At 44.1% G+C, this 26261-nt stretch overlaps 1 protein-coding gene across 1 annotated transcript in view; it reads right to left on the bottom strand.

The window, feature by feature from the left end:
• Nucleotides 1–26261, bottom strand: part of LOC311136593 (unconventional myosin-Vb-like) — an 89584-nt gene that overhangs the window by 48513 nt on the left and 14810 nt on the right. Inside the window, exons 2-12 of the mRNA XM_084170782.1 lie at nt 8672–8782; nt 7846–8017; nt 6922–7066; nt 6182–6338; nt 4020–4163; nt 3246–3327; nt 2800–2907; nt 2514–2623; nt 1739–2004; nt 386–467; nt 49–189 (exon numbers count right to left, since the gene is read on the bottom strand). Coding sequence (XP_084026908.1) covers nt 49–189; nt 386–467; nt 1739–2004; nt 2514–2623; nt 2800–2907; nt 3246–3327; nt 4020–4163; nt 6182–6338; nt 6922–7066; nt 7846–8017; nt 8672–8782 — 1518 coding nt within the window. The remainder of the gene's footprint in view (nt 1–48; nt 190–385; nt 468–1738; nt 2005–2513; nt 2624–2799; nt 2908–3245; nt 3328–4019; nt 4164–6181; nt 6339–6921; nt 7067–7845; nt 8018–8671; nt 8783–26261) is intronic.

Raw genomic sequence — 26261 nt, 5'->3', positions numbered from 1 at the left:
CTCTGGAGCTCTGGACTAAGACATGATATGTAAGACAGGGTGCTCCACCTTGCACTCCTCATCCAGCAGGTCCAGGATGCCCAGCTTGGCCTCTATGAGGTCGATACAAGGCTGGTTGTCATAGAAGTCGATGAGCGTCCAGGGGATCTGCTCTTTCATGTACTCCTCCTGCTCCAGCTTGAACACATGCTGAGGACACAGAGAGACAGCCACACAGTGAGCTACAGCACAGCAGGTTATCAGTTAGACTAAGTAATGAATTATTTCACTTGAATAAATACATGTTGAGTCATGAGGTTAACAGCGACAAGTTGTCACGTCTCCTCTACAGAACATTGGAAACTAAGGTAAAGGTAGCTAGATTACAATCTAGTCTCAAACTCACCTGGTTGAACTGCTGCTGAAGTTTCTCATTGGCGTAGTTGATGCAGAACTGCTCAAAGCTGTTTATCTCAAAGGTCTCAAATCTGTTCAGATGAAAATAAAACATTAAAGTGTTTAGTGAGTCAGAAGTCTCTGGTCTCGTCATCCTGTTGTAAATACACAGTGATTCTAAATCACGGGCCTAGAGGAAAACTGCACCAAACAATCATCACTCATTTAAGGTTACAGTTGTCAATAAAACCCAGGACTTCAGGACTGAGATGTTGATTGATCCCACTGATGTAGGTAGGTGAAAAATATGTCGATGTGCCCTTGAGCAAGGCACTTAACCCTAACTGCTCCTGTAAGTCTCTCTGTATAAAAGTGTCTGCTAAATTACTAAAATGTAAACGTAAATGTATGCCTGACGTGATAGCTGAAAATACAATGCTGAATAGACAGACAGAGGCCATGGAAAACTGGTCTTCAGAGTCACTGCTCGTGCAAAGCATGTAAAAGTGACCAGGCTGCTGTGTCTGCTGAATGTCTTATTTGGGGAGAGGTTTCCACTGTAGCTCAGTATCTCTCCCCTCCCTGCCCCAGCAGCTAGCCTTATCAATAATATAACCCACAGCAGGGAACCAATTAGGCCTTCAGTCAAGCAGAGGAAGAGCACAGCACCCCCAGTCAATATGGTTCCATACTCTAGTCTACTGTAATGAGAAGATGCACTTAAAACACAGTGGATGGACATATTTAGCTGGAGAGACGCATAGCCCTCACACACACATTCGCGTCGACACAGAGGCACATCTGCAGACTCGAGGGCACACACACACTGAGTAGTTATGAAATCTACTCATCAAATATCAAGCTTCTTCGTACCCTGGTACAAATAACATGGTGTGACAGAACTGCAAGGCAAAATTAAGAATGTGGGATTGGGATGTTGTTCTGTGTGCCTGCTGTCACAGTGTGTTAATTAACTACAAGCCTGGGATTATTTTAACATTCACCATGGCTGAGATTTCACTCCTTAAAGAAGACTTCTGGTGCTGGCTAGAAAATCGGTTCTCACCACACAGTCAAGTTAGTGGGGCGGCAGGTAGCTTAGTGGTTAAGAGCGTTGTGCCAGTAACCGAAAGGTCACTGGTTCTAATCCCTGAGCCGACTAGGTGAAAAATCTGTCGATTTGCCCTTGAGCAAGGCACTTAACCCTAATTGCTCCTGTAAGTCGCTCTGGATAAGAGCGTCTGCTAAATGACCCCAAAAAAATAAAAAATAACAACAAAAAAAGTTTCTCTCACAATTCAAACCAACCCACTGTTGAGCTTTGTTTTTAGAGGTTTTGGGGAGCACAGGTGGACAGTCTTACCCGTAGATGTCCAGAACACCAATGAAAGAGTGTTGTTTGGAGGAGGTGTGCAGGGACTTGTTCACATACTCCACAATCCAGTCAAACATGTGCGCGTAGATGTGTTTGGCGAGCGCGTCGCGTGCGTTAGCCGCCTGTTTGCGGGACATGTTCTTGACATAGGTCTCTGACGTGGTAACCAGCTTCCTGTGACATAGCCAGTGCTCCATCTGCTCCAGCTCCACCCCCAGCAACTGGCAAAAATGTGTCAAGTGAGGGTCGTTCTTCTAAAAACACACACACACACACACACACACAGAAATGTAATAAACAAATTAGGTATGAGGTATAGAGAAGATACATGGTGTCACGGAATCAGCCGGGGCTGCCTCTCCTCCTTGCTCGGGCAGGCTTCGGCGTTCGTCGTCCCCGGAGTACTAGCTGCCACCGATCTATGTTTCGGTGGTTGTCTAGTTTTCCTGATTGTTTTCACTTGTTTCCCATTATGTTATATTGTATTCCCTTTATAACCCCCTGTCTCTCATTGGTTATTGTGTGTGATTGTTTTCCGTGAGGTCGGCAGTCTCGGGTGTATGCGTATTTTGTTTCCTCCCTGTTTGGAGGTTTGTTTGTATTTATATTACTGTGCTAGTAAAGTTTGTCTGCCAGTAGCTCGGTGTCCTGCGCTTGACTTCGCTCACCGCATACACGTCGCCCTGACACATGGTTTGGGGCTGTGATGTGGAACTAGAAACTCAAACAGAATTAAGATGGATAAGACTGGATAGTGACATACTAATATGTGGCAGGAGTCTCCGTCTCTCTCAGAGCAGATCTCCACGTTTCCCAGATGCAGGATGGAAGCTATGATTCTGAAGATGCTGCTTTGATTGCTGTCGTTAACACCTGCCAAACAACCAGAGTAAGGTGCATGTTAACAGTTGTTCCATCGGGAGATTGAAAAATAACATGTTTCTATTTCTCTTTTGTGTGATTAGAACAAAATCCCAGTCAGTCTTTACGCCTGTTCTAATGTAGATGTGTTACTAGCTTAGAATGTACCCATGCAGTCAGACACTTACCCAGTAACGTAAAGGCTTCTCTCGTCTTCGCAAAGTCCTCAGCATCATTAACTCCCTCAATGAAGATGTTCTCTCCTTGTGATGTGAAGATGAAATCCTCTGCACTGGCTTCAGGATGAAAGCAGGGGGTAAGTAGCGATAGAAATTAATGTATAAGATCAGTGTTCTTATTAGGAGGCCCTGACAGGCATGATAGGTTTGAGAAATCATTGCCTCTAGTAAACATGACATAAAGAGAATTAATTGCTTACGAAACATAGTTGAATATAGACTTCATTACATTTTAGTCATTTAGCAGACACTCTTATCCAGAGCGACTTACAGTTAGTGAGTGCATACATTTTTCATACTGGCCCCCCGTGGGAATCGAACCCACAACCTTGGTGTTGCAAGTGCCATGCTCTACCAACTGAGCTACAGGAGGGCTATTCATCTGTGACACTTACTCAAGGCTAGGTCTTCGAACTCTGGCAAGCTAGCCGAGGCACACAGCTGGTAGAAGATGTGGTAATTCCTCTCATCCTCAGCCTAAAACGCAGAAATATACTACAGAAATCACTTAAAGGACCAATACAGCCATTTTACCTCAATATATAATCATTTCTGGGTAACAATTAAGTACCTTACTGTGATTGTTTTCAATTAAATGGTCAAAAAGCAATTTCTCAAGCAAGAATTTTGCTAGGACTGTCTGGGAGTAGTCTGAGTGAGGGTCCTAATTGGAGGAGCCTAATGGGAGGGACATATAACCTAAAAACTAGCTGTTATTGGCAGAGAGGAGGGCAAAATCTCTTTGTTATTGGTCTATTAACTTATACTGCCTGGTGATGTCACCAGGGAGTCCAAAACAGCAACCTTGCAAAACAAGCTGACATTTCAGTCTTTTCCAACATCTCTTACAATAAAAGGGCATTATCATAATTTTCACACTATTATTTCAACCTCATAGTGTGGAAATATATATAATACACAGGAAAGTCACATTTTTGCCTGCACTGCCTCTAACTGTTTATCAATCATATATTTTGAGTGAATGAAATACTTGGGTAGTTTTGTAAGATCAGGAGTTCCCCCACGCTGCAATGTAATCTTGTAGGCCTATTCATTTCTTTAAAGTACTTAGATAAATTCATTATGATATTTGATTGTCTGGAATAAATATGTCAAGTTAGGGCTTAATCAATTTCTTCCCAGACTGAACAGCATGGAGTTACACGTACCTGAAAGACTACCCTTGACTTCTCCAGCAGATACGTGCGCATGTTGGCTCCAATGATGTGATAACTCCTGTCAAAACCAATCTGGATGTACTTCCCAAAACGACTGCTGTTGTCATTGCGAGTGGTTTTCGCATTTCCAATAGCCTGTAAAGAGAAGCAGGGGGCAGAAGAAGTGTGAGAGTTTCAAAATAAAATCTTTAAAAGAGATCAAAAGAAAATCATAACCACTGTAAAATATATATTTCTATCCTCTCATATTGTACTTCATACCACACAAAAAACCTTTAGTCTTCTTACTGCTTGTAATATACCTTGACAGTCGTAATGCTCCTAATTCTGAGCTGTGACACCTGCCAAGATGGGGCTTGAGCCATACTGTCCTTGCATACAGATCTGTCCTGTTTCGGTTTCTTCACCCTGACTGATCTAGCTGACGTGAGGCTGGTAATGGACTCAGAGATGTCTGACTGCCCTTCTCCTGAACTTCCTGAAGGACAGACTGAGATCTTTCTAGCTAGCAGCCTTTCCTGGTCTTGTCGTTCCACACAGGCAGAGGGACTTTGCTGTTTAAAAAGGTTTCTGCTGATTCAGAATGCGAGAGAGGGTAATGGACTCCTGCTGTGCTTGCTTCTTCACTTACAGTTTTCAAAATGATAGTTTGGTGTAGCCTGAACTCTCCACAAAGTTACAGCTGAAGATGTGGAGTTCATTATACTTTTTGTGTGCCGAGAAAGTTAACACGATTACATTTTGACAAGAACCCACCTAATAGTGTTGCATGCTATACCGAAACTTCGCTACTTTTTCGATACTAGAACATGAAAAACGGTTCGGTACTATACTTTTTTTTTTAACTTTCGGTACTTCTATCAAATGTGTCTCACGTTATATACGAATTGAGAGGACCGAGTCTGTCAAGTCATTTTTCTGAATCTTCTCAGGGGAGCCGTATCTAGCCAGGCTACTTGCGCTTGCAGATGACCCAGCACGAACCCCTTTCGATAAGCCAGCGAGAGGAGAGACAGCAAATGCCGACAGCAAGGCTTCTTCTAAAGAAACATCACACCTCCACGCCCGCAGCTTGTTGACAAAACTGTCTGCAGAAGCGAACTATGGGAATAATTCGCTTAGAGAGCAGGTTAGGGCCAGCCCACCGAAACAACTAAGCAAAATGTGCTACAAAAGCAGTGCAGTGTAAGGGACGTTTAGTTCCAAAGCTGTTTTACACATGATATTGGCATTGTAACGTTATTCTACTAGCAACTAAATTTGAGTAATTTTTTTGTGACAATGATATTAACATATATTCAGCATGACATTCATGTGAGCATTATAATAGAATTACAACCCAAAAGTAATGTGAAATGAACTCATACAAAGTGACGGTTTTCAAACATTGGCAATATTATCCTAAAAATGCATGAAAACAAAAATTAGTTTTTTGGTCTTCATTTAAGGTTAGGGTTAGGCATAAGGTTAGCAGTGTGGTTAGGGTTAGAGTTAAGTTTAAAAATACATTTTAAGAAGATTAAATTGTAGAAATAGGCGGGGTTTATGACTTTGTGGCTGTGGTAACTAGTGACAACCTAACGTTTGTGTATTTTTTATTTATTTTTGTGGTATCCAATTGGTAGTTACAGTGTTGTGCCATCCTGCAACTCCCGTACGGCCTTGGGAGAGGCGAAGGTCGAGAGCCATGCCCTCCGAAACACGACCCTGCCAAGCCGCACTGCTTCTTGACACACTGCTCGCTTAACCCGGAAGCCAGCTGCACCAATGTGTCGGAGGAAACGCTGTACAGCTGGCGACCGAAGTCAGCGCGCATGCGCCCGGCCGGCCACAAGGAGTCGCGAAAGCATGATGGGACAAGGACATCCCGGCCGGCCAAACCCTCCCCTAACCCAGACGACGCTGGGCCAATTGTGCAGCTCCTCATGGGTCTCCCGGTCGCGGCCGGCTGTGACACAGCCCAGGATCGAACCCGGGTCTGTAGTGACCTGGGTCTGTAGTGCCTTAGACCGCTGCGCCACTCGGGAGATCATGACAACCTAACTTTATATATTATTTAGACTACTTTGCGTTTGCCATCGATTTCCCTTACTAGTATGCCATATTGCTGGCCTGGGCTGGTCTACAGTATGGGATGATCAGTCCATCCTCACCTCCATGATGGGGCTGGAGGCCAGCACCTTCTCCTCCACATTGGTGTCGTTGGCCGACCCTCCCACAGTGGCGAAGAACCGCATGGCGTACTTAGCAGAGACGGTCTTCCCTGCCCCCGACTCCCCACTTACTATGATGGATTGGTTCCTCTCATCTCTACAGGAAGAAGGGAGAGAGAAAGACATTGGAGACATTTTGTAAGCTATTTACAGTTAAAAAGGTAACTGACCATCGGACCATATCAGATATTGCAATAATGCTACACTAATACAATGGATCACTCCTACAATGCTAATCGACTCTGCATGACTGGAGTTGCCAGGACAATACAGCAGTGGGCATTTACGTAGGCAGTGATTACAGCTTAATGTGGACATGGTATTGTATTTTGCTTGTCAGAGAAAACAGCATTGAGGAGGGTGACAGTTAATGTGGACCTGAGCACTGTTATTATCCACCCACACCTTCCATTGAAGACACTCTCTCTGTCTCAACTGCTTATTTAGGCCCTCAGTCCCACACCAACACGATCAAATTACATATCAAACTGAATTAGGAGTCTAATCAAGTGCTTGATATGCAGCTATGTGCCACACAGTAACAACTCAATAGCTTCCCAAAGCAGACTAATACATATAATTTGCTTATGAAATTGGCAACTGTACCAGGTCTGATACAGTAACAGTATCCCAATCCTGTGTTATAACCATTTAGCTGTACCCAGAGGCTCATACAGTACCTGGCCATCTGCTTGTATGCCTCCTCTGCCACAGCAAAGATGTGTGGGTCCATGTCTCCCATGTTCTGCCCACTGTAGGCATTGATGACCTCCTCTCCATAGATCTGCAGCTGCTCGTAGGGGTTGATGGCCACCAGCACAATGCCTATGGAGGAGGGATGGAGTGAGGGAAGGGAGAAGAGAGAGAATAGTATAGCCAGTCAACTAAAATGATCAACTCTCTAAAATCACTATAACTCACAGTGATACTGTAACCGGTAGTAACTTAAACCTATATTTAGTAATATATCTCATATATCCATGTGTGTGTGTGTATTTGCGTGTCTTTGGGGGTTGGGATAAAGCAAAAAGACAAATCTCTGTTTGTCCTGTGACAACAGACAAACTATTCTTCTTATTTAGTTAATCCTATCATACTGTACGTACAGTACAACATACTATTGTAATTAAAAACACATTGATATTATGGGGAAAGATCTCCCTAATAAAACATGCTGGTGATATCTATGGCCAGTGAATACTAATTTCCTTTTGTCTGCTTTGTTTAGGATGAATTCCACACATGGCTACAGCGCAATCATTGGTTGCTTTAGTCAATGGAACCCTAGCTGATTGGGGATTGGGAGGACAGGTTTGTAAAAGTTGGGACAAGACAACCAGTAAGGTCAATAAAAGCCTCAACCCTACATGGTGTATAATAGACCAGCTACACTAGTAAACATGGAGGACTTTGTAGCAAAAGGTCAGGCCAAGGGCTTTTGGAAGAGAAGCAACACAAGCCACATTGGACAAATCTAATTGATGTTAGTTGGCACTGTATAAACCAGAGCAATAGATGGCAAGATAAGATTTGAAGAGATATAAACTTGGATAGATTCACCCCATCATATGTAGCCTGTTTAGAGATGTGTTATAGAGACTCACCACAGTATGTGTAGATGTGATTGGACTCGGTAAAGCGCACTTTGAGGTTGTGCAGGACAGCAGGCTCGTGCAGGTAGCTGAGGGCTGTGAGGTCATTCTCCCCCACCAGGATATCAGGGTTCCGGAGGAAGGGAAGAGCGTTGTCTTTGGGTCCAATGCGGTATTCCAACGGCTGGAACAGGAGAAGTTGTTCAAGCAAAAATGTCACAAAAAAATAATTAAAGCCAAGTGTTTGCACATGTGTACCTGTTTTAAGGGTAAGACCCTTTTCCCTTTATCAGTTTAAATCATATTGCAGCACCGTCCATAAGAATAGTACAAATATTACAATCCACACAGCTCTTGAATTATTGAGAAGAGAAATAAGCATTTTTATATGTTAAAGGATATGGATATGATGGCATCTAGGTGTGTATGAATCATACCTGACAATCCCACCCTGCAGGGAGTATTAAATAGGGTGAGTAGGTATGTACAGCAATATACTGCTGCTACATAAGGTGATATGATAATCTCATCATATGCTGAAATATTCAAACTACTCTTGGCATAGTGCATTGTAATTTAATAGCTGTATATTTTACTCTCAGAGCTTGCAGTTTTCCCTTCAAAAACATGATTAATGATTTATGGCACCAAAGTTTATGAATGTGCATGGGCGCCCACACACATTAACTGCTTCAATACAGCATGATGTAAAATGCTAAATGTACAACAGCACAGCAAAATAGACCAAAGCATATTGAGTCTTTAGGCAAGGGCTATATTCTCCAAAAAATTATATGGATCTAATAACTGTGGCCTGATCCAGTGGGTGGTATATTACCGATTCATCTTCAAGTTTGAGGTGCAGGATGGGCTCTCCCTCTGTGTAGTCTTTGATGATCTCTGCAGCTTTCCACACATCCTCTGGGTCTGGGATCCACACCCGAGTGTACTGGAACACAAGAACACATACAAATAGATTTCATTCAACTCATTCAACTCATCAATTGCTCTGATTATTGTTTGCACATTTAGATAACATTCCTCCCCCACTTGCCCAAGTTCATTGATGATGTTGTGTAACTTATTGTCAATTGAAGAAAAGAGACTGTAAACTGCTGAATACTCAAATGATGTGACAGCACAAGTAGTAATTGTTTCAACAAAAGCTTAAATTAAGAAATGCAGCATCAATAGGTTGATGTGGCACAGTGGCAGTGTTGAGGTTACATCCCGCCTTGAGATATCCCAGATAGGCCTATATTGAGGTGAAAATGCTGACAGATAATTTCCCAGGGCACATGTTTACTTTTCGTAATTCTAATTTAGGCCTACCTTTTTGATTACAAAACTTAGGATCACATCCAAATTTACTTCAAGATTATTTGAGCGTTAATGACATTCACTATAATGGGATCCCAAGTCCTATCCTGAAGAGACAGTCAGCAATTTATTCCATCTACTAAAATGATTAATTCCAACTTTCTAACAATTTTTAAAAAATCAATTAGTAACTTTATGGAATTAATATAAACCATTACTATGAGAGAAGTTTGGCCTGCTGTTGTAGATAAAGCTTTCATTTTTCTACCCATTATCAGGATGGTGGGAGTGATAACTCCCTGTGATGAATTATATACACCATTAGGCTACCACTCTGACATCATGTAACAGTGTGCAAAGAACAAGGTCAAAGTCAGTGTGCAAAATCCAGACATGAAAGATTGCCGCGAAAGAAACAGTGTTGTAGGTCAAAAAAGTCAATACAGGAGAGAGAAAGTATGTTTTCCATGCAATTTGTTTTTCTTTATTGGATACATGAATTCTGCTGGACGATTTAGCATAGGTAGTTAGCTAGCCTAGTAAACGTTAGCTGGCATTTTTGTTGGGGGTACCAACTAGGCTAGTTAGCTAGTTACCATCTACAGAATAGACTTTCCATGCAATCTGTAGTTTTTGGGGGATTAGCTTGCAAGCTAACTAGCTAGTTTCCTAACCTTGACTAACTAGCTAGCTACCTAAAGCTGGAAAATATGCTATGGTCGCTAATCGCTAGCTAGCTAGCTAACTACAGTAACGTTAGCTGGGGTCGATGGTCTTATCTTCCCTGAACCTTGTTCTCAGGGTATCCATACCCCAAGGGTATTACGTGAGACACACCCAGGATGTTAACGTTAGTTAACGAGATAGCTGTGTCAACACAAGCACTATTATTGTTAGCTGGATAACACAACAACTAGCTAGCTATGCTTTGCTAGCTAAATGCCTAAACTATAGAATTCATGATGATGATAACTAGGGTCTATGCTAAATTGTCATAGATTATTCTTCTCTACCACAGATTCCCACAAGGTATCAGACTCCAGGATGGGAAAATGCTTACAAGAAAGAAACAGATTAATTATACACACCATTAGGCTTCCACTCTGCTGCTAATTGCATTCTGAAAATACAACTATTCGTTTCAGAACATTTGTAAAATCACATGAAATGAGGCATTATCAATTTCATTCACGATCAGAACAATATTTTTTGTTTACAAAAAATCCCTGCAGAACATTGAGAAAGCATACTATTTTATGGAGTTAATTGCAGGAGTTTTATTCACTTTATTCAATTAATTGACTATTGCACTTCCACTCTCAGCACATAGGTTTAACTTCACTGACGCTTAGGCCTATACCGGAGATGCAAAAGACTGCACCACAGAACAAAGGAAAAACAGTTTATTTTTCTGTGTCCTTGAAGCCATGGTCTGCTCAACAAATTATCCGAACACAGTCCTCCAGACCTCCCATTCCTCCACAGATACGAAGCAGCCTTACAATGCACTGCTACAAGGTAATAGGGAGTAAGTGGGTGAAATAGCAGACAAAAGAGATATACAAAGCTATAAAGGAAACTTAATGTTGAGATGTATCAGCTCATCAAAAACATGACTATCTTTTCTCTGAAATCTACGAGACAGGCCAGACTAAAACTACAGACCATAGAAAGACAGTAGAGTAGAGTAGGCCAACCTCAGACAGCTAAACTACATAGGGTTCACTGTTGGTGACTGACCACCAAGAAAGATTGATGTGTACATACATAAGTACATCAGATAGCAGGTTGATTCATGTCAATTTGCTGCTAGCAGAGGAAGAGAGCCAAAACAAAGCAGGAGGTGCTGACGGAACAGAAGGGCAGAGGGCTGCGAGTTATAAAGCAGCTGACTCAGCACAGGATTTAGGCTAATCAGCAACATCCCATCTCCTTTACATCACCCCAGAGAAAACACTACAGAGGGAGAGAGGGGGAAGGGTGGGAAAAATAACTACATCCAAAATGTTAATGAATGCTCTGACTCACCATCTTCCCTCCATTGGGCAACACTGGCATTAAGTTCATTTGAAAAGGTGAGAGGATGGAATAATGTGTAGGCTATGGTTCACATTTCAGCAGTAGACTGAATAAAAGCAGTTTGTCAGGGGGTTACAGTTTATACAGTGTTATCAGCCCTATGGAGCTGTGTACTCTGTGTGTAAGTCAAGTGGATTTTCAACAGCTGAGCTCTGCATGTCTCAAAATGGAGAACAAACTCTGTACGACCTTCACAACTTCATAGGAAACTTCTTAACAAGTTGTCTGTGTTTACTGTTACTGGAGGGCCCAGTTATCTCAGATTGGTGTCATCATGCGTCTGTGCTCTTCACACTAGAATATCTCTCAGCCTGATATCAACACAGTGAGGAGTCAGAGGACACTCTCCCCATGAGGTTAAACCTGGCATTTAGACTCAGTCACAGAGGGCCCATTCATGTTTAAACAGCAGTAAGCATAGGTGTCACACCCCCTAACCAAATGGTGGACCGACTCCCCTGTAGGAATGCATTATAGATAAGACACCTACTGATGTTAGCCATGCTCTGACTGGGAGGCTGACAGATTAAACTTTGAGTGCTGGCTGTCTTCCCCCCAGGCAACACAGAGTCACAGCGTATCACGGCAGGCGAGCTGACAACAGCGCTTTTTAATCCGCTTTAATAAGGAGGTGGTGGGCGGGAAGATAACTGGGGTGGAGATGTAGCGATATAAAATAACCTTGTATAGTGCTGCAATTGACATTGCCATCACTAATATTACCTGCGTGTCAGCAAGGGTCACATGGGTTTTGACTCTAGGCATACGTAAAGGTTTGTTTGAAAGTCTGAAACCTTCTCACACAACCCTAGGGAATATCTTATTCTACTGTGAGTACTATTTTGCAGCATCCAGTGGTAGGAAATATTTTAGCTTATGTGACTTGATCAATACCTTTTTATTACTAAGCAATTAGGCTACATAGATAGTAGCCCAATAATAGCCCAATAGAGACAGCAACCTTGTGCTCTCTCACCACCAGCCCATTTAGCTGTGTGTTGGGACATAAAAACAGATTCACACACCTTGACTTTTATAGAGATCGATGACAGGTCACAAAGGTGCTTTCTTTTTTTCTCCTGATTGCAAGCTTTTTTTGCCACCACTGTAGGCATATACTGCAAGAGGAATTCTTACTAGCCTACTCTTTTCATACACTGTTTCTTCATATGAGAGGCTATTACACTAATTGATCAAGAAAATAAAGGATTTGGAACGGGAAAGGGTAACTGTGCTGTGCCATTTCGATAGGTTGGGTTTCAAATGGCAGCATGACTTATTTGCAAAATTGAATGACTATGCAGTAGCCTATGTCCTGCTCTGATACGGTTGAATAAAAAGCTAGATCGCCATTAAGTTATTTCTTTAAAAAAGAGCAAAGTAGCTAGAGATATACAGTGGGGAGAACAAGTATTTGATACACTGCCGATTTTGCAGGTTTTCCTACTTACAAAGCATGTAGAGGTCTGTAATTTTTATCATAGGTACACTTTAACTGTGAGAGACGGAATCTAAAACAAAAATCCAGAAAATCACACTGTATGATTTTTAAGTAATTAATTTGCATTTTATTGCATGACATAAGTATCTGATACATCAGAAAAGCAGAACTTAATATTTGGTACAGAAACCTTTGTCTGCAATTACAGAGATTATACGTTTCCTGTAGGTCTTGACCAGGTTTGCACACACTGCAGCAGGGATTTTGGCCCACTCCTCCATACAGACCTTCTCCAGATCCTTCAGGTTTCGGGGCTGTCGCTGGGCAATACGGACTTTCAGCTCCCTCCAAAGATTTTCTATTGGGTTCAGGTCTGGAGACTGGCTAGGCCACTCCAGGACCTTGAGATGCTTCTTACGGAGCCACTCCTTAGTTGCCCTGGCTGTGTGTTTCGGTTCGTTGTCATGCTGGAAGACCCAGCCACGACTCATCTTCAATGCTCTTACTGAGGGAAGGAGGTTATTGGCCAAGATCTCGCGATACATGGCCCCATCCATCCTCCCCTCAATATGGTGCAGTCGTCCTGTCCCCTTTGCAGAAAAGCATCCCCAAAGAATGATGTTTCCACCTCCATGCTTCACGGTTGGGATGGTGTTCTTGGGGTTGTACTCATCCTTCTTCTTCCTCCAAACACGGCGAGTGGAGTTTAGACCAAAAAGCTATATTTTTGTCTCATCAGACCACATTACCTTCTCCCATTCCTCCTCTGGATCATCCAGATGGTCATTGGCAAACTTCAGACGGGCCTGGACATGCGCTGGCTTGAGCAGGGGGACCTTGCGTGCGCTGCAGGATTTTAATCCATGACGGCGTAGTGTGTTACTAATGTTTTTCTTTGAGACTGTGGTCCCAGCTCTCTTCAGGTCATTGACCAGGTCCTGCCGTGTAGTTCTGGGCTGATCCCTCACCTTCCTCATGATCATTGATGCCCCACGAGGTGAGATCTTGCATGGAGCCCCAGACTGAGGATGATTGACCGTCATCTTGAACTTCTTCCATTTTCTAATAATTGCGCCAACAGTTGTTGCCTTCTCACCAAGCTGCTTGCCTATTGTCCTGTAGCCCATCCCAGCCTTGTGCAGGGCTACAATTTTATCCCTGATGTCCTTACACAGCTCTCTGGTCTTGGCCATTGTGGAGAGGTTGGAGTCTGTTTGATTGAGTGTGTGGACAGGTGTCTTTAATACAGGTAACGAGTTCAAACAGGTGCAGTTAATACAGGTAATGAGTGGAGAACAGGAGGGCTTCTTAAAGAAAAACTAACAGGTCTGTGAGAGCCGGAATTCTTACTGGTTGGTAGGTGATCAAATACTTATGTCATGCAATAAAATGCAAATTAATTACTTAAAAATCATAAAAATTACAGACCTCTACATGCTTTGTAAGTAGGAAAACCTGCAAAATCGGCAGTGTATCAAATACTTGTTCTCCCCACTGTAGTCCCATATTTCGAATCCCATGGCAACAAAGAATTGAACTGAAGCTGGCGGCAAACTTTCACTAAGTGCTCCTCCTTACTAGGCCTTTGTTGTCTGAAAGCCTCTTTCCAAAACACCATGTAGTGAAAGTAAGACAATTTTCCATGAAATTGGATAAACAATATCTAAGTAGATAAATAATTACAAAGCGCTACTGAAGCACCCCATCTCAAAGTCACTCATTGATGCAAATAACTTACTTCAGCATTACTGTGCATATTAATCTCCTAATCCAAATCACACTTGTATGTCACTGAAAAACAAGAATCCACCACTACACAGTCTTGAGTGGCTACAGAGGCCCTACACAATAGACTATCTACATGTGAATTTCAAAAATAGAATAATTCATAAATAGCACGATGATGCTAAGTGAAAGGATGAGCGAAAAGGCTCAGTCCCTCTCTGGATTTTGACAAAGTGCCAATGAACTGTCAATTTCATTATCCTATAGATTGGATGAAGACCTGAACGTTTGGACCATGTGATTGTAAAACAAAGCAGACACATACAGTCAACAGTGGTTTCTGCAGTTATTCCTGGCTCTGCCTCTGTGGGTTTGGGTCGAGACAGCCGAATGCTCCACTCAGCCCATCACCGGGAGCGTGTGTGAGATTCAGACTGACACAATGAGGACGTGAGTCAGAGTTCAGAGCCTCTCTCAGCCCACTATTGGATGGTGTAGACTAGAGGATGGATCTGCCCGGAGGAGAGTCATCATCAGGCCCGAGCTCCAGGTTACAGACCCTTTTAAAGACAACAAGGTATTTCAGGGACACACCTGAGTCATTTCACTTTGATCCTGACAAGAGGCTTTTAACGCTCCGCTTCAGTGGCTTCCTTCAACTACTGCATTATTCTCTGAAATCCCAGACCACATTGGCACAATATGGGAGGTCTCGTGACGTGACTTACTTTAATGTATGACTGTTATTTATCGAATCACCTAACTATGTTTAATTGTCACTCGATTAAATTAATCATGTAACAATTAACTCATTAGGAATGTGGGGCACCACGGAAGAAGTTGTTTAATGAGTTACCATCTCCCTATTAAACTCTTAGAAGATATATGTTATATATATCGGTAAGTCACTTATTAAATAATTACCTCTTATCAGTCTCATTCTGAACGTCTCATAATCCTTGTACCTGCAAGAACCCTAACCTTATTGATGAATCAGCAATACAAAAATGGGCTTAATTATTTATTTACTAACTAACTAAATAACAACACAATACAAAAACACATAGGTTATTGATTACTAACATAATACAATGAAAACAGGTCCCTAGTGGACTAACAATAGCATGAATGCTTGGGTAGAAGGAGGGACAGAGTGGAAGGGAGAGAGAGATTCAAACTATCGTGGTTACTTTGGAGACTATGCTCACAGTAATCATAATACTTATGCACCCTAATAACGCTCATTCGGATTAGAAATGCAACATGTATTTACGTGTAGCTGTCCTCGATAGTTGAGTTGATGATGTAGGACTCTGGTTTGCCCACCAGAGATCCCAATGTCCTTGGTAGAGTTTCTGGTCGTAGTGCTGGTTAGAATGGATACTTCAGATGTACCAGCGGTTGTCGGAGAGGAATTGTCCTTTCCAACTCGTGTCTTTAGTGAAAGTTCTCTAGACGACTATACATGCCAGCTGCAGACTGAGATGATAAGATCTAGTGCATTGTCTTCTTCTTCACCTCGTGTAGAGGTTGAGAGTTTCAGAGTTTCTCCATTTCAAACGTGTGGACTAACGTCTCACGTTTTCTGGTCTTTCTAGTCTAACCATTTTGTAACGTGTAGCTTCAGCTTCACGCTTCTTGGTCTTGTAGAGTGTCAACCATTTTAAGCTGTGGGGCTTGCTGGTCTTCTTTTGATAATGGAGTTGTAGTTTTAAACCATTTTGTAACATTTAGCTCACGCTTCACGTCTGCTGGTCTAAAGAGTTTCAACCATTTTAAGCCGTGGGGCTTGCTGGTCTGGTAGAAATTCAACCATTTGCAACGTTTAGCTCACGCTTCACGTCTGCTGGTCTTGTAGAGTGTCAACCATTTGCAACGTTTAGCTCACACTTCACGTCTGCTGGTCTAAAGGTTGATTTGTTTTTCAAGGCTTTTTATGCACTCGGAGTAAAATGGGCGTTCCATCATGTTTACACAATCTCTGATGTTACTCGGGGCGTGGCTAGTCACTGTGCATAGTTTATATGAAAAACTATTATATCATTAGAAGACTAAAATCACATTCCTATCTTCACCAAAATACTCTCATACTTAATCATATATTTTATACAACATTTAGATGTAAACTTGATAGATATAATATGTACACTTTCCGAGTTACAGTTATTACTTGATACCATCCTTAATGACATCACAAAATAATAAACAATATGACATGAATATTCTTTAGATCACCACTGACCATTTCCCACATTATTTTAAGGAATATTGTTTCATTATCCACTTTTGGATGTTGGAGTCTTGGCGGGAAGACTTCCTTTGTCTCACAGGAAAATTATTTATTCTCATACTAGAGACCAAAAGGAGTACTTTTCTGCAAACTATTTATGACCGGCTGTTAAGTCATAAAAGTCATAAAACCGGTGGTGTTCAAACCTTTGCCTAGCAGGAATGTTTGATCCTCAACCCATGAGGGCAAGTCATGACAGAGGCAACCAGTCTGTCTTGAGAGACTACTACTGCATCACTGATGGCTTCAAATTCTAAACATTTTTCCAAGCACAACCCAGCCTACTGACGTTACTATTTGATCAACGTTTAACAATTTGCTGTTCAAACCTCAAAGTCAGTTGTGTATGGGATAGGTTGGTGAATGACGAGCCACAATGGAAGGTTTGGAAGCTATGTCATAGAGCTCTATAAATTGTCATGACACTGACTAACGGAGTTCAAGGAAACAACTCTGACTCAACAAAATCAATGCTTGGTCCATCCATTTCAGTCTTCAAGCCACAGTGTCTTGGGAACATAGTTACTTTAGAGGGGAGATCGATTTATCAGGTAACTGTCTCGATGCCTGCTCTGTCATCATGGTTAGACCTTACAGTAATTGCGGGAACACTGTCACCTACTGTAAAAGACAGCTCTGAAATCACCTCCCTTCCTGTATACAGTCATTTGACTGTGAATGTACAGTATAATCACCCATCAGCTATCTACTCTGCCTTTATCAGTACATCCTTCCACCACAACCAATCCATTAGTCAGCTGTCTGCATGGAATTATGGCAACACATAATAGAAATGATCAAAACATCAACCTTGCTGGCGGCCCTTTTCACCTCCTCGACCCCTGGCTGCTAGGGCCATTCACACAGCAGCAGTGTCAGACCAGTGTCACATAATCTGGTTTGATGGCAAACAGTTCTAGCGCTGCAGCAGCCCAGTCAGTCTCTCTCAGTGGTCTTTGCCTTTACCCAGACAGGGCAACATTGATTTGTACTGTAAAACTCCCTTTACCCTCTACTCCTCCTCTTTCTCACACTCGTTACAGTGGGGGGAAAAAGTATTTAGTCAGCCACCAATTGTGCAAGTTCTCCCACTTAAAAAGATGAGAGAGGCCTGTAATTTTCATCATAGGTACACGTCAACTATGACAGACAAATTGAGGGAAGAAAAATCCAGAAAATCACATTGTAGGATTTTTAATGAATTTATTTGCAAATTATGTTGGAAAATAAGTATTTGGTCACCTACAAACAAGCAAGATTTCTGGCTCTCACAGACCTGTAACTTCTTCTTTAAGAGGCTCCTCTGTCCTCCAATTGTTACCTGTATTAATGGCACCTGTTTGAACTTGTTATCAGTATAAAAGACACCTGTCCACAACCTCAAACAGTCACACTCCAAACTCCACTATGGCCAAGACCAAAGAGCTGTCAAAGGACACCAGAAACAAAATTGTAGACCTGCACCAGGCTGGGAAGACTGAATCTGCAATAGGTAAGCAGCTTGGTTTGAAGAAATCAACTGTGGGAGCAATTATTAGGAAATGGAAGACATACAAGACCACTGATAATCTCCCTCGATCTGGGGCTCCACGCAAGATCTCACCCCGTGGGGTCATAATGATCACAAGAACGGTGAGCAAAAATCCCAGAACCACACGGGGGGACCTAGTGAATGACCTGCAGAGAGCTGGGACCAAAGTAACAAAGCCTACCATCAGTAACACACTACGCCGCCAGGGACTCAAATCCTGCAGTGCCAGATGTGTCCCCCTGCTTAAGCCAGTACATGTCCAGGCCCGTCTGAAGTTTGCTAGAGTGCATTTGGATGATCCAGAAGAGGATTGGGAGAATGTCATATGGTCAGATGAAACCAAAATAGAACTTTTTGGTAAAAACTCAACTCGTCGTGTTTGGAGGACAAAGAATGCTGAGTTGCATCCAAAGAACACTATACCTACTGTGAAGCATGGGGGTGGAAACATCATGCTTTGGGGCTGTTTTTCTGCAAAGGGACCAGGACGACTGATCCGTGTAAAGGAAATAATGAATGGGGCCATGTATCGTGAGATTTTGAGTGAAAACCTCCTTCCATCAGCAAGGGCATTGAAGATGAAACGTGGCTGGGTCTTTCAGCATGACAATGATCCCAAACACACCGCCCGGGCAACGAAGGAGTGGCTTCGTAAGAAGCATTTCAAGGTCCTGGAGTGGCCTAGCCAGTCTCCAGATCTCAACCCCATAGAAAATCTTTGGAGGGAGTTGAAAGTCTGTGTTGCCCAGCGACAGCCCCAAAACATCACTGCTCAAGAGGAGATCTGCATGGAGGAATGGGCCAAAATACCAGCAACAGTGTGTGAAAACCTTGTGAAGACTTACAGAAAACGTTTGACCTGTGTCATTGCCAACAAAGGGTATATAACAAAGTATTGAGAAACTTTTGTTATTGACCAAATACTTATTTTCCACCATAATTTGCTAATAAATTCATTAAAAATCCTACAATGTGATTTTCTGGATTTTTCTTTCTCATTTTGTCTGTCATAGTTGACGTGTACCTGTGATGAAAATTACAGGCCTCTCTCATCTTTTTAAGTGGGAGAACTTGCACAATTGGTGGCTGACTAAATACTTTTTTCCCCCACTGTATATACTATTTCTGGTACTGGCATTCCGGAATTTTCTTTCCTTCGCTCCGCACTTTGCTATGTGATTTTCTTCATGCCGAAAGCATTTAGAGAATAACAACAAACAAGATGAAAGCCCTGTAACATGGCATAAATCATCTTCTACAGAGGCAACAACAGTATGCGTGCAGCTTTTGTGTCAAACTGGACCATTAGTCTATCTTTTCAAACAGTCCATCACAACCCTTCATTTCCAAATGTTTGTTGCAAGTTTGGACAAACATCATTAATCAAGTAGCCAAAATCCTTTTAGAGAAGGACAAGCACATACTGTACCACAGTGAGATGGAATGTTCACAGTTATCACAGCATACCTTGGTTAGATGTAATGTGGAATTGTTGTTTCTCTTCCTAATCGTGACAATATTCACAATAGCCTCTCAAATGTCATAGATGGAACATTGGGCTGAGAAATAGTTTAAGGGGGCAACAGGGTCATCCTAAATCAACTCCTCCCTGTGCCCATTTGAGCACATGCCGCAGTAGACATTTTTTCTTCTTGCAGGCCTGGACATTTTAATACATTTGAAATATACTAAACAAAAATATAAACGCAACATGTAAAGTGTTGGTCCCATGTTTCATGAGCTTAAATAAAAGATCCCAGAAATTTTCCATACGCTTATTTCCCTCAAATTTTGTGCACAAATTTGTTTACATCCCTGTTAGTGAGCATTTCTCTTTTGCCAAGATAATCCATCCACCTGACAGGTGTGGCATATCATGAAGCTGATTAAACAGCATGATCATTACACAGGTGCACCTTGTGCTGGGGACAATAAAGGGCCACTCTAAAATGTGCAGTTTTGTCATACAACACAATGACACAGATGTCTCAGGTTTTGAGGAAGCGTGCAATTGGCTTGCTGACTGCAGGAATGGCCACCAGAGCTGTTGCCAGAGAATTTAATGTTAATTTCTCTACCATAAGCTGCCTCCAATGTCATTTTAGACATTGTTCGGGGAGGCTTCGGCGTTCGTCGTCACCGACTTACTAGCCACTGCCACTCCATATATTATCATTCCATTTGTCTTGTCTTGTTAATTACACACACCTGGTTCTTATCCACTCATTAGTCCGTGTATAAGTGTTCCCTCTGCCCCCCTTGTCCTTGTGGGTGATTGTTATTTGTGAGAGTAGTGTAGATTTTCCCCTGTGCCTGTTTCGTTTATCGCTATCCAGCGCTATTTGTGTACGACGGAATAAACTCTGCACTCTGTGATTACCCTCCTGCACCTGACTCCTTCTATCACACTCATCACAGAATCACCCACCTACTATGGAGTCAGCGGGAGAAGAGCGCATGCCTGGAGTCGTGGCACGGGTCCAGGAGCATTCCACGATGCTGGCCAGCTTTGGGGAAGCGATGGATCGGGTTTTTCAGGTCGTCCAACGCCTGGAGAGGAGAGGACCCGATCTGTCGAGACCAGCTGGCCAACTGGATCCAGCCACCTACACCCCAGCACCCGGAGGGATCCAGATGTCCCGACCACGGGCGTTCGACGGGACGGCGGCGCTCTGCAAAGGATTCCTCCTCCAACTGGAGCTTTACTTCTCCAGCATCAGGCCGGCGCCATCGGAGCGGGAGAAGGTGTCCGTCCTCGTTTCCTGCCTCTCGGGAAAAGCCCTGGAGTGGGCCAAAGCGGTTTGGAATGAAGGAGGAGCCGCGTTGGGAGGACTACGGGTAATTCGCTCGCCTCTTTCGGGTGGTCTTCGATCACCCGCCCGAGGGTCGAGAGGCGGGCGAGTGGCTGGTCCACCTGAGGCAGGGGACGAGGACCGCGCAGGACTTCGCGTTGGAGTCTCGGACTCTGACAACGGGGTCCGGGTGGAACGAGCAGGCCCTGATCGACCATTTCCGGTGCCATCTGCGGGAGGACGTCCGACGAGAGCTAGCCTGCCGGGACACCATGTTGTCTTTCACAAAACTGGTGGACATGGCCATCCGTTTGGACAACCTGCTGGCAGCCAGAGGACGTCCTGGTAGGGGTCTGCCCGTTTCCACCCCGGAGGGCACTCTCGCATCACCCCAGGTATTGAACACCCACACTTGTTCAGAGCCGTCTGCTGCGCACTGTACCCTACCTATCCACTTTCCCGGCCACATGGTAGTTCCCCAGTGTAAGGCGCTAGTCGATTCAGAAGCAGCTGGGAACTTTATGGACAGGGCATTCTCACGCCGTCAAGGCATTTCATTGGTTCCCCTATCCATTCCACTCCCCATCAGAGCACTTGATAGTCGACCATTAGGGTCCGGGTTTGTAAAGGAAGTCACTGTACCAGTCACCATGATCACCCAGGAGACTCATTGTGAGCAGGTTATTTTTCGATTATTGAGTCTCCTGCTTTCCCTGTGGTATTAGGTATCCCTTGGCTAGCACTCCACAACCCCACCTTCACATGGCCGCAGAGGGTTCTCACGGGGTGGTCGCGAGAGTGTCAGGGTAGGTGTCTAGGTGTTTCCGTTGGTGCAACCACGGTGGAAAGTCCAGACGGTACCTCCACCGTGCGCATTCCCCCCAAATACCATGATCTGGTGCACGCGTTTTCTAAGACACAGGCGACAAAATTACCACCTCATCAGAGTGGGAGGGGTACGGTCCGGAGGAACGGTGCTGGGTCCCGGTGAGGGATATCCTCGATCCCTCCCTGTTGCGGGATTTCCACCGTCGCCATCCGGCTCGCCCTGTTCCGCGTCCTCCTGGCCGTCCCCGAGGCCGGGGTCGGCGCGCTGCTGGAGCTGCGCGTCAAGGGGGGGGTACTGTCACGACTTCCTCCGAGGCTGCCTCCCCTCCTTGTTCGGGCAGGCTTCGACGTTCGTCGTCACCGGCTTACTAGCCACTGCCGCTCCATATATCATAATTCCATTTGTCTTGTCTTGTTAATTACACACACCTGGTTCTTATCCCCTCATTAGTCAGTGTAAAAGTGTTCCCTCTGTCCCCTTGTCCTTGTGGGTGATTGTTTATTTGTGAGAGTAGTGTAGCTCGGTGGAGCTACTCGTACCTTGTTATTGTCGGGGTAGATATTCCCCTGTGCTGTTTCGTTTGTCGCTATCCAGCGCTATTTGTGTACAACGGAATAAACTCTGCACTCTGTGATTACCCTCCTGTGCCTGACTCCTTCTATCACACTCATCACACCCATCCCTGTTTTCTGGGTTTATCTGGGCCACTGAACCTCTCCAAGATGATCAGTGATTCAGTGTACAGAATAGAGCACTGCCATCCCCTGAATGCAGAACAGCCCAGCGTGGGATGATACCAGAGTGTAATTAGGACACTAAGAAAGTCCCGAAAACTCCCCTCATAACACACACAGAGAACACAAAGTACTTTGAAGAGTTATCTGACTTAGAGAATATGTTTGTAAAAAATGTACATGGAGGTAGAGTTAAGTTAAGTTTTCCCTACTAAACACGGAGTTAAAGAGTAAATAGTTAAAAATGAGCAATTACAGGCAACAACAATAACAACAACCTCCTCGTTGTCTGATGCAAACGCAACGACCCTGGGGGCTGATACTCCTCCTGATTAGTACATTTGTAGATTTTTTGGGGGTGGTGTTGGGAGGGGGGGGGGGGGGACTGGCCCCCTGTCTCATTCAATTAGCGTCACAATGGACCTCTACATGTCCCACGGCCCACGGAATGGCTTAGAAAAAACAACAAACAAAGCAAGCAAAACATACAGTACTTATGGTATGTAAGTTATGCCTGACATACAGTAGGCTCACTGAGTACTGTAGTAGTAGTAGTACTGTCGTGTATGCCTTTATTAAGAAGCCTGGTGCTTAGCCCAGAGCTAAGACACACTGGAGTTATGAGCTGACACTCAAATTTGAATTATGAGTTTGTTTCATAAGCTAAGGCATTTAGGGAGATATTGAACATTAGGGATTCTGTTAGAACATATTTATGCAAGTAATCATTTCTTCCCTGACTTATATAAAAGCCTAAGGGGAGATCACTTGGCGAAAAATCTATTTTGATGCCAGAGCAGTGAGGGCACTGAATAGCAGGTGTTCTCTCTGCAGTTGGTTCTCTCCGAATCATGTCTCTCAGATGGTGTGCTGAGGCATTTGAGGGCAGTGTCCTTGCTAGGTCCTGATCAAACCATCTTTAATTACGGACCAACACTGATAGCCCAAACACAGTAGGTTGAAAGCCAAGCTCCTCTGCCAATGTAAACAAAAGACGGCCTACATCAGATCCATTTCCACACTGATTAAACTGGGATTAGTTAGTATCTGTGCCTCTGGTTAAACATGGAGATGATTAACCATTCTCCAGATTTCAAACTTCAACAAATGAGTTGAAATGCAAAATGAAGAACTTTATAATTAGTGCCGCGGGTGCAATCTCACTTCGGCCCATCGCCGTTTGAAGTGAGGACAAAGAGACCGTGTTAAATGAATGCGGAACCTAGATGGATGGAAAGCAGCAGTAGCTTTTTGACGGATTAGAAGATGTCTTTTTGCTAAAGACTTCTGTTCTGATGCCACACCCTGTCCCACCCACCCCCTAAAACACATCAGCACACATACAACAGCCTACCCACACACTTTTCCAAGCCATTCTTCACCTGAGAAACCAATATTTACATTTACATATTACATTTAAGTCATTTAGCAGACGCTCTTATCCAGAGCGACTTACAGGAGCAATTAGGGTTAAGTGCCTTGCTCAAGGGCACATTTACGTCATTTAGCAGACGCTCTAGTCCAGAGCGACTCACAAATTGATGCATTCACCCTATAGCCAGTGGGATAACCACTTTACAAATTTTTTTTGGGGGGGGGGTAGAAGGATTACTTTATCCTATCCCAGGTATTCCTTAAAGAGGTGGGGTTTCAAATGTCTCCGGAAGGTGGTGAGCGACTCCGCTGTGTGTGTGGGGGGGGGGGGGGGGTAGAAGGATTACTTTATCCTATCCCAGGTATTCCTTAAAGAGGTGGGGTTTCAAATGTCTCCGGAAGGTGGTGAGCGACTCTGCTGTGTGTGTGGGGGGGGGGGGGGGGTAGAAGGATTACTTTATCCTATCCCAGGTATTCCTTAAAGAGGTGGGGTTTCAAATGTCTCCGGAAGGTGGTGAGCGACTCCGCTGTGTGTGTGTGGGGGGGGGGGGGGGGGGGGGGGGTAGAAGGATTACTTTATCCTATCCCAGGTATTCCTTAAAGAGGTGGGGTTTCAAATGTCTCCGGAAGGTGGTGAGCGACTCCGCTGTGTGTGTGGGGGGGGGGGGTAGAAGGATTGCTTTATCCTATCCCAGGTATTCCTTAAAGAGGTGGGGTTTCAAATGTCTCCGGAAGGTGGTGAGCGACTCCGCTGTGTGTGTGTGGGGGGGGGGGGGGGGGGGGGTAGAAGGATTACTTTATCCTATCCCAGGTATTCCTTAAAGAGGTGGGGTTTCAAATGTCTCCGGAAGGTGGTGAGCGACTCCGCTGTGTGTGTGGGGGGGGGGGGGGGGGTAGAAGGATTACTTTATCCTATCCCAGGTATTCCTTAAAGAGGTGGGGTTTCAAATGTCTCCGGAAGGTGGTGAGCGACTCCGCTGTGTGTGTGTGGGGGGGGGGGGGGTAGAAGGATTACTTTATCCTATCCCAGGTATTCCTTAAAGAGGTGGGGTTTCAAATGTCTCCGGAAGGTGGTGAGCGACTCCGCTGTGTGTGTGGGGGGGGGGGGGGTAGAAGGATTACTTTATCCTATCCCAGGTATTCCTTAAAGAGGTGGGGTTTCAAATGTCTCCGGAAGGTGGTGAGCGACTCCGCTGTGTGTGTGTGGGGGGGGGGGGGGGGTAGAAGGATTACTTTATCCTATCCCAGGTATTCCTTAAAGAGGTGGGGTTTCAAATGTCTCCGGAAGGTGGTGAGCGACTCCGCTGTGTGTGTGGGGGGGGGGGGGTAGAAGGATTACTTTATCCTATCCCAGGTATTCCTTAAAGAGGTGGGGTTTCAAATGTCTCCGGAAGGTGGTGAGCGACTCCGCTGTGTGTGTGGGGGGGGGGGGGGTAGAAGGATTACTTTATCCTATCCCAGGTATTCCTTAAAGAGGTGGGGTTTCAAATGTCTCCGGAAGGTGGTGAGCGACTCCGCTGTGTGTGTGGGGGGGGGGGGGGTAGAAGGATTGCTTTATCCTATCCCAGGTATTCCTTAAAGAGGTGGGGTTTCAAATGTCTCCGGAAGGTAGTGAGTGACTCCGCTGTCCTGGCGTCGTGAGGGAGCTTGTTCCACCATTGGGGTGCCAGAGCAGCGAACAGTTTTGACTGGGCTGAGCTGAATGCACACATATGCACCAGCATCATTTATCCATAAAGTGACCTCCCCTAGATCCATTACTCCACTCCTTTTCTCCTTCTCAACATATACATCACCCTCCTAAACCAAGCCAATCTATCCTCTCTGTCCTTAGATGTGGTTCACACAGAAGTCATCAGAATCACAATCAACAATAGTTGATGGCCAACTAACCGTTGTTGATAGGATATTATGGTGGTGTTCAGATAGAGTACATTACAGATATGGGCCTATAGTCTTCTCTAAATTGTATGCTGTTAATTAATGTGACTGTCACGCCCTGACTCAGGGGACGCTTATATGTTGAGTCAGGGTGTGTATATTCCTTGTTGTGCTTTTTCTATGTTGTCGATCTAGTATGTGTGGATCTATGTTGGCCGGTGTGGTTCCCAATCAGAGGCAGCTGTCGCTCGTTGTCTCTGATTGGGGTCCATACTTAGGCAGCCTATTGGCACTGTCTAGTTGTGGGATCTTGTTCCTTGTAAGGTATGTTGTGTGTTCTACCTTGGACTTCACGTTTCGTTTCCTTTGTTGTTTTGTCGTGTGTTTAAAGTTTAATAAACATGTACGCATATCATGCTGTGCCTTGGTCTG

The sequence above is a fragment of the Coregonus lavaretus genome, assembly GCF_964263955.1.
Source record: "Coregonus lavaretus genome assembly, chromosome: 10".
Lineage (NCBI taxonomy): Eukaryota > Metazoa > Chordata > Actinopteri > Salmoniformes > Salmonidae > Coregonus > Coregonus lavaretus.
Note: the sequence above shows the minus strand (reverse complement) of the source record. Positions and strands in the feature narration are given on the sequence as shown.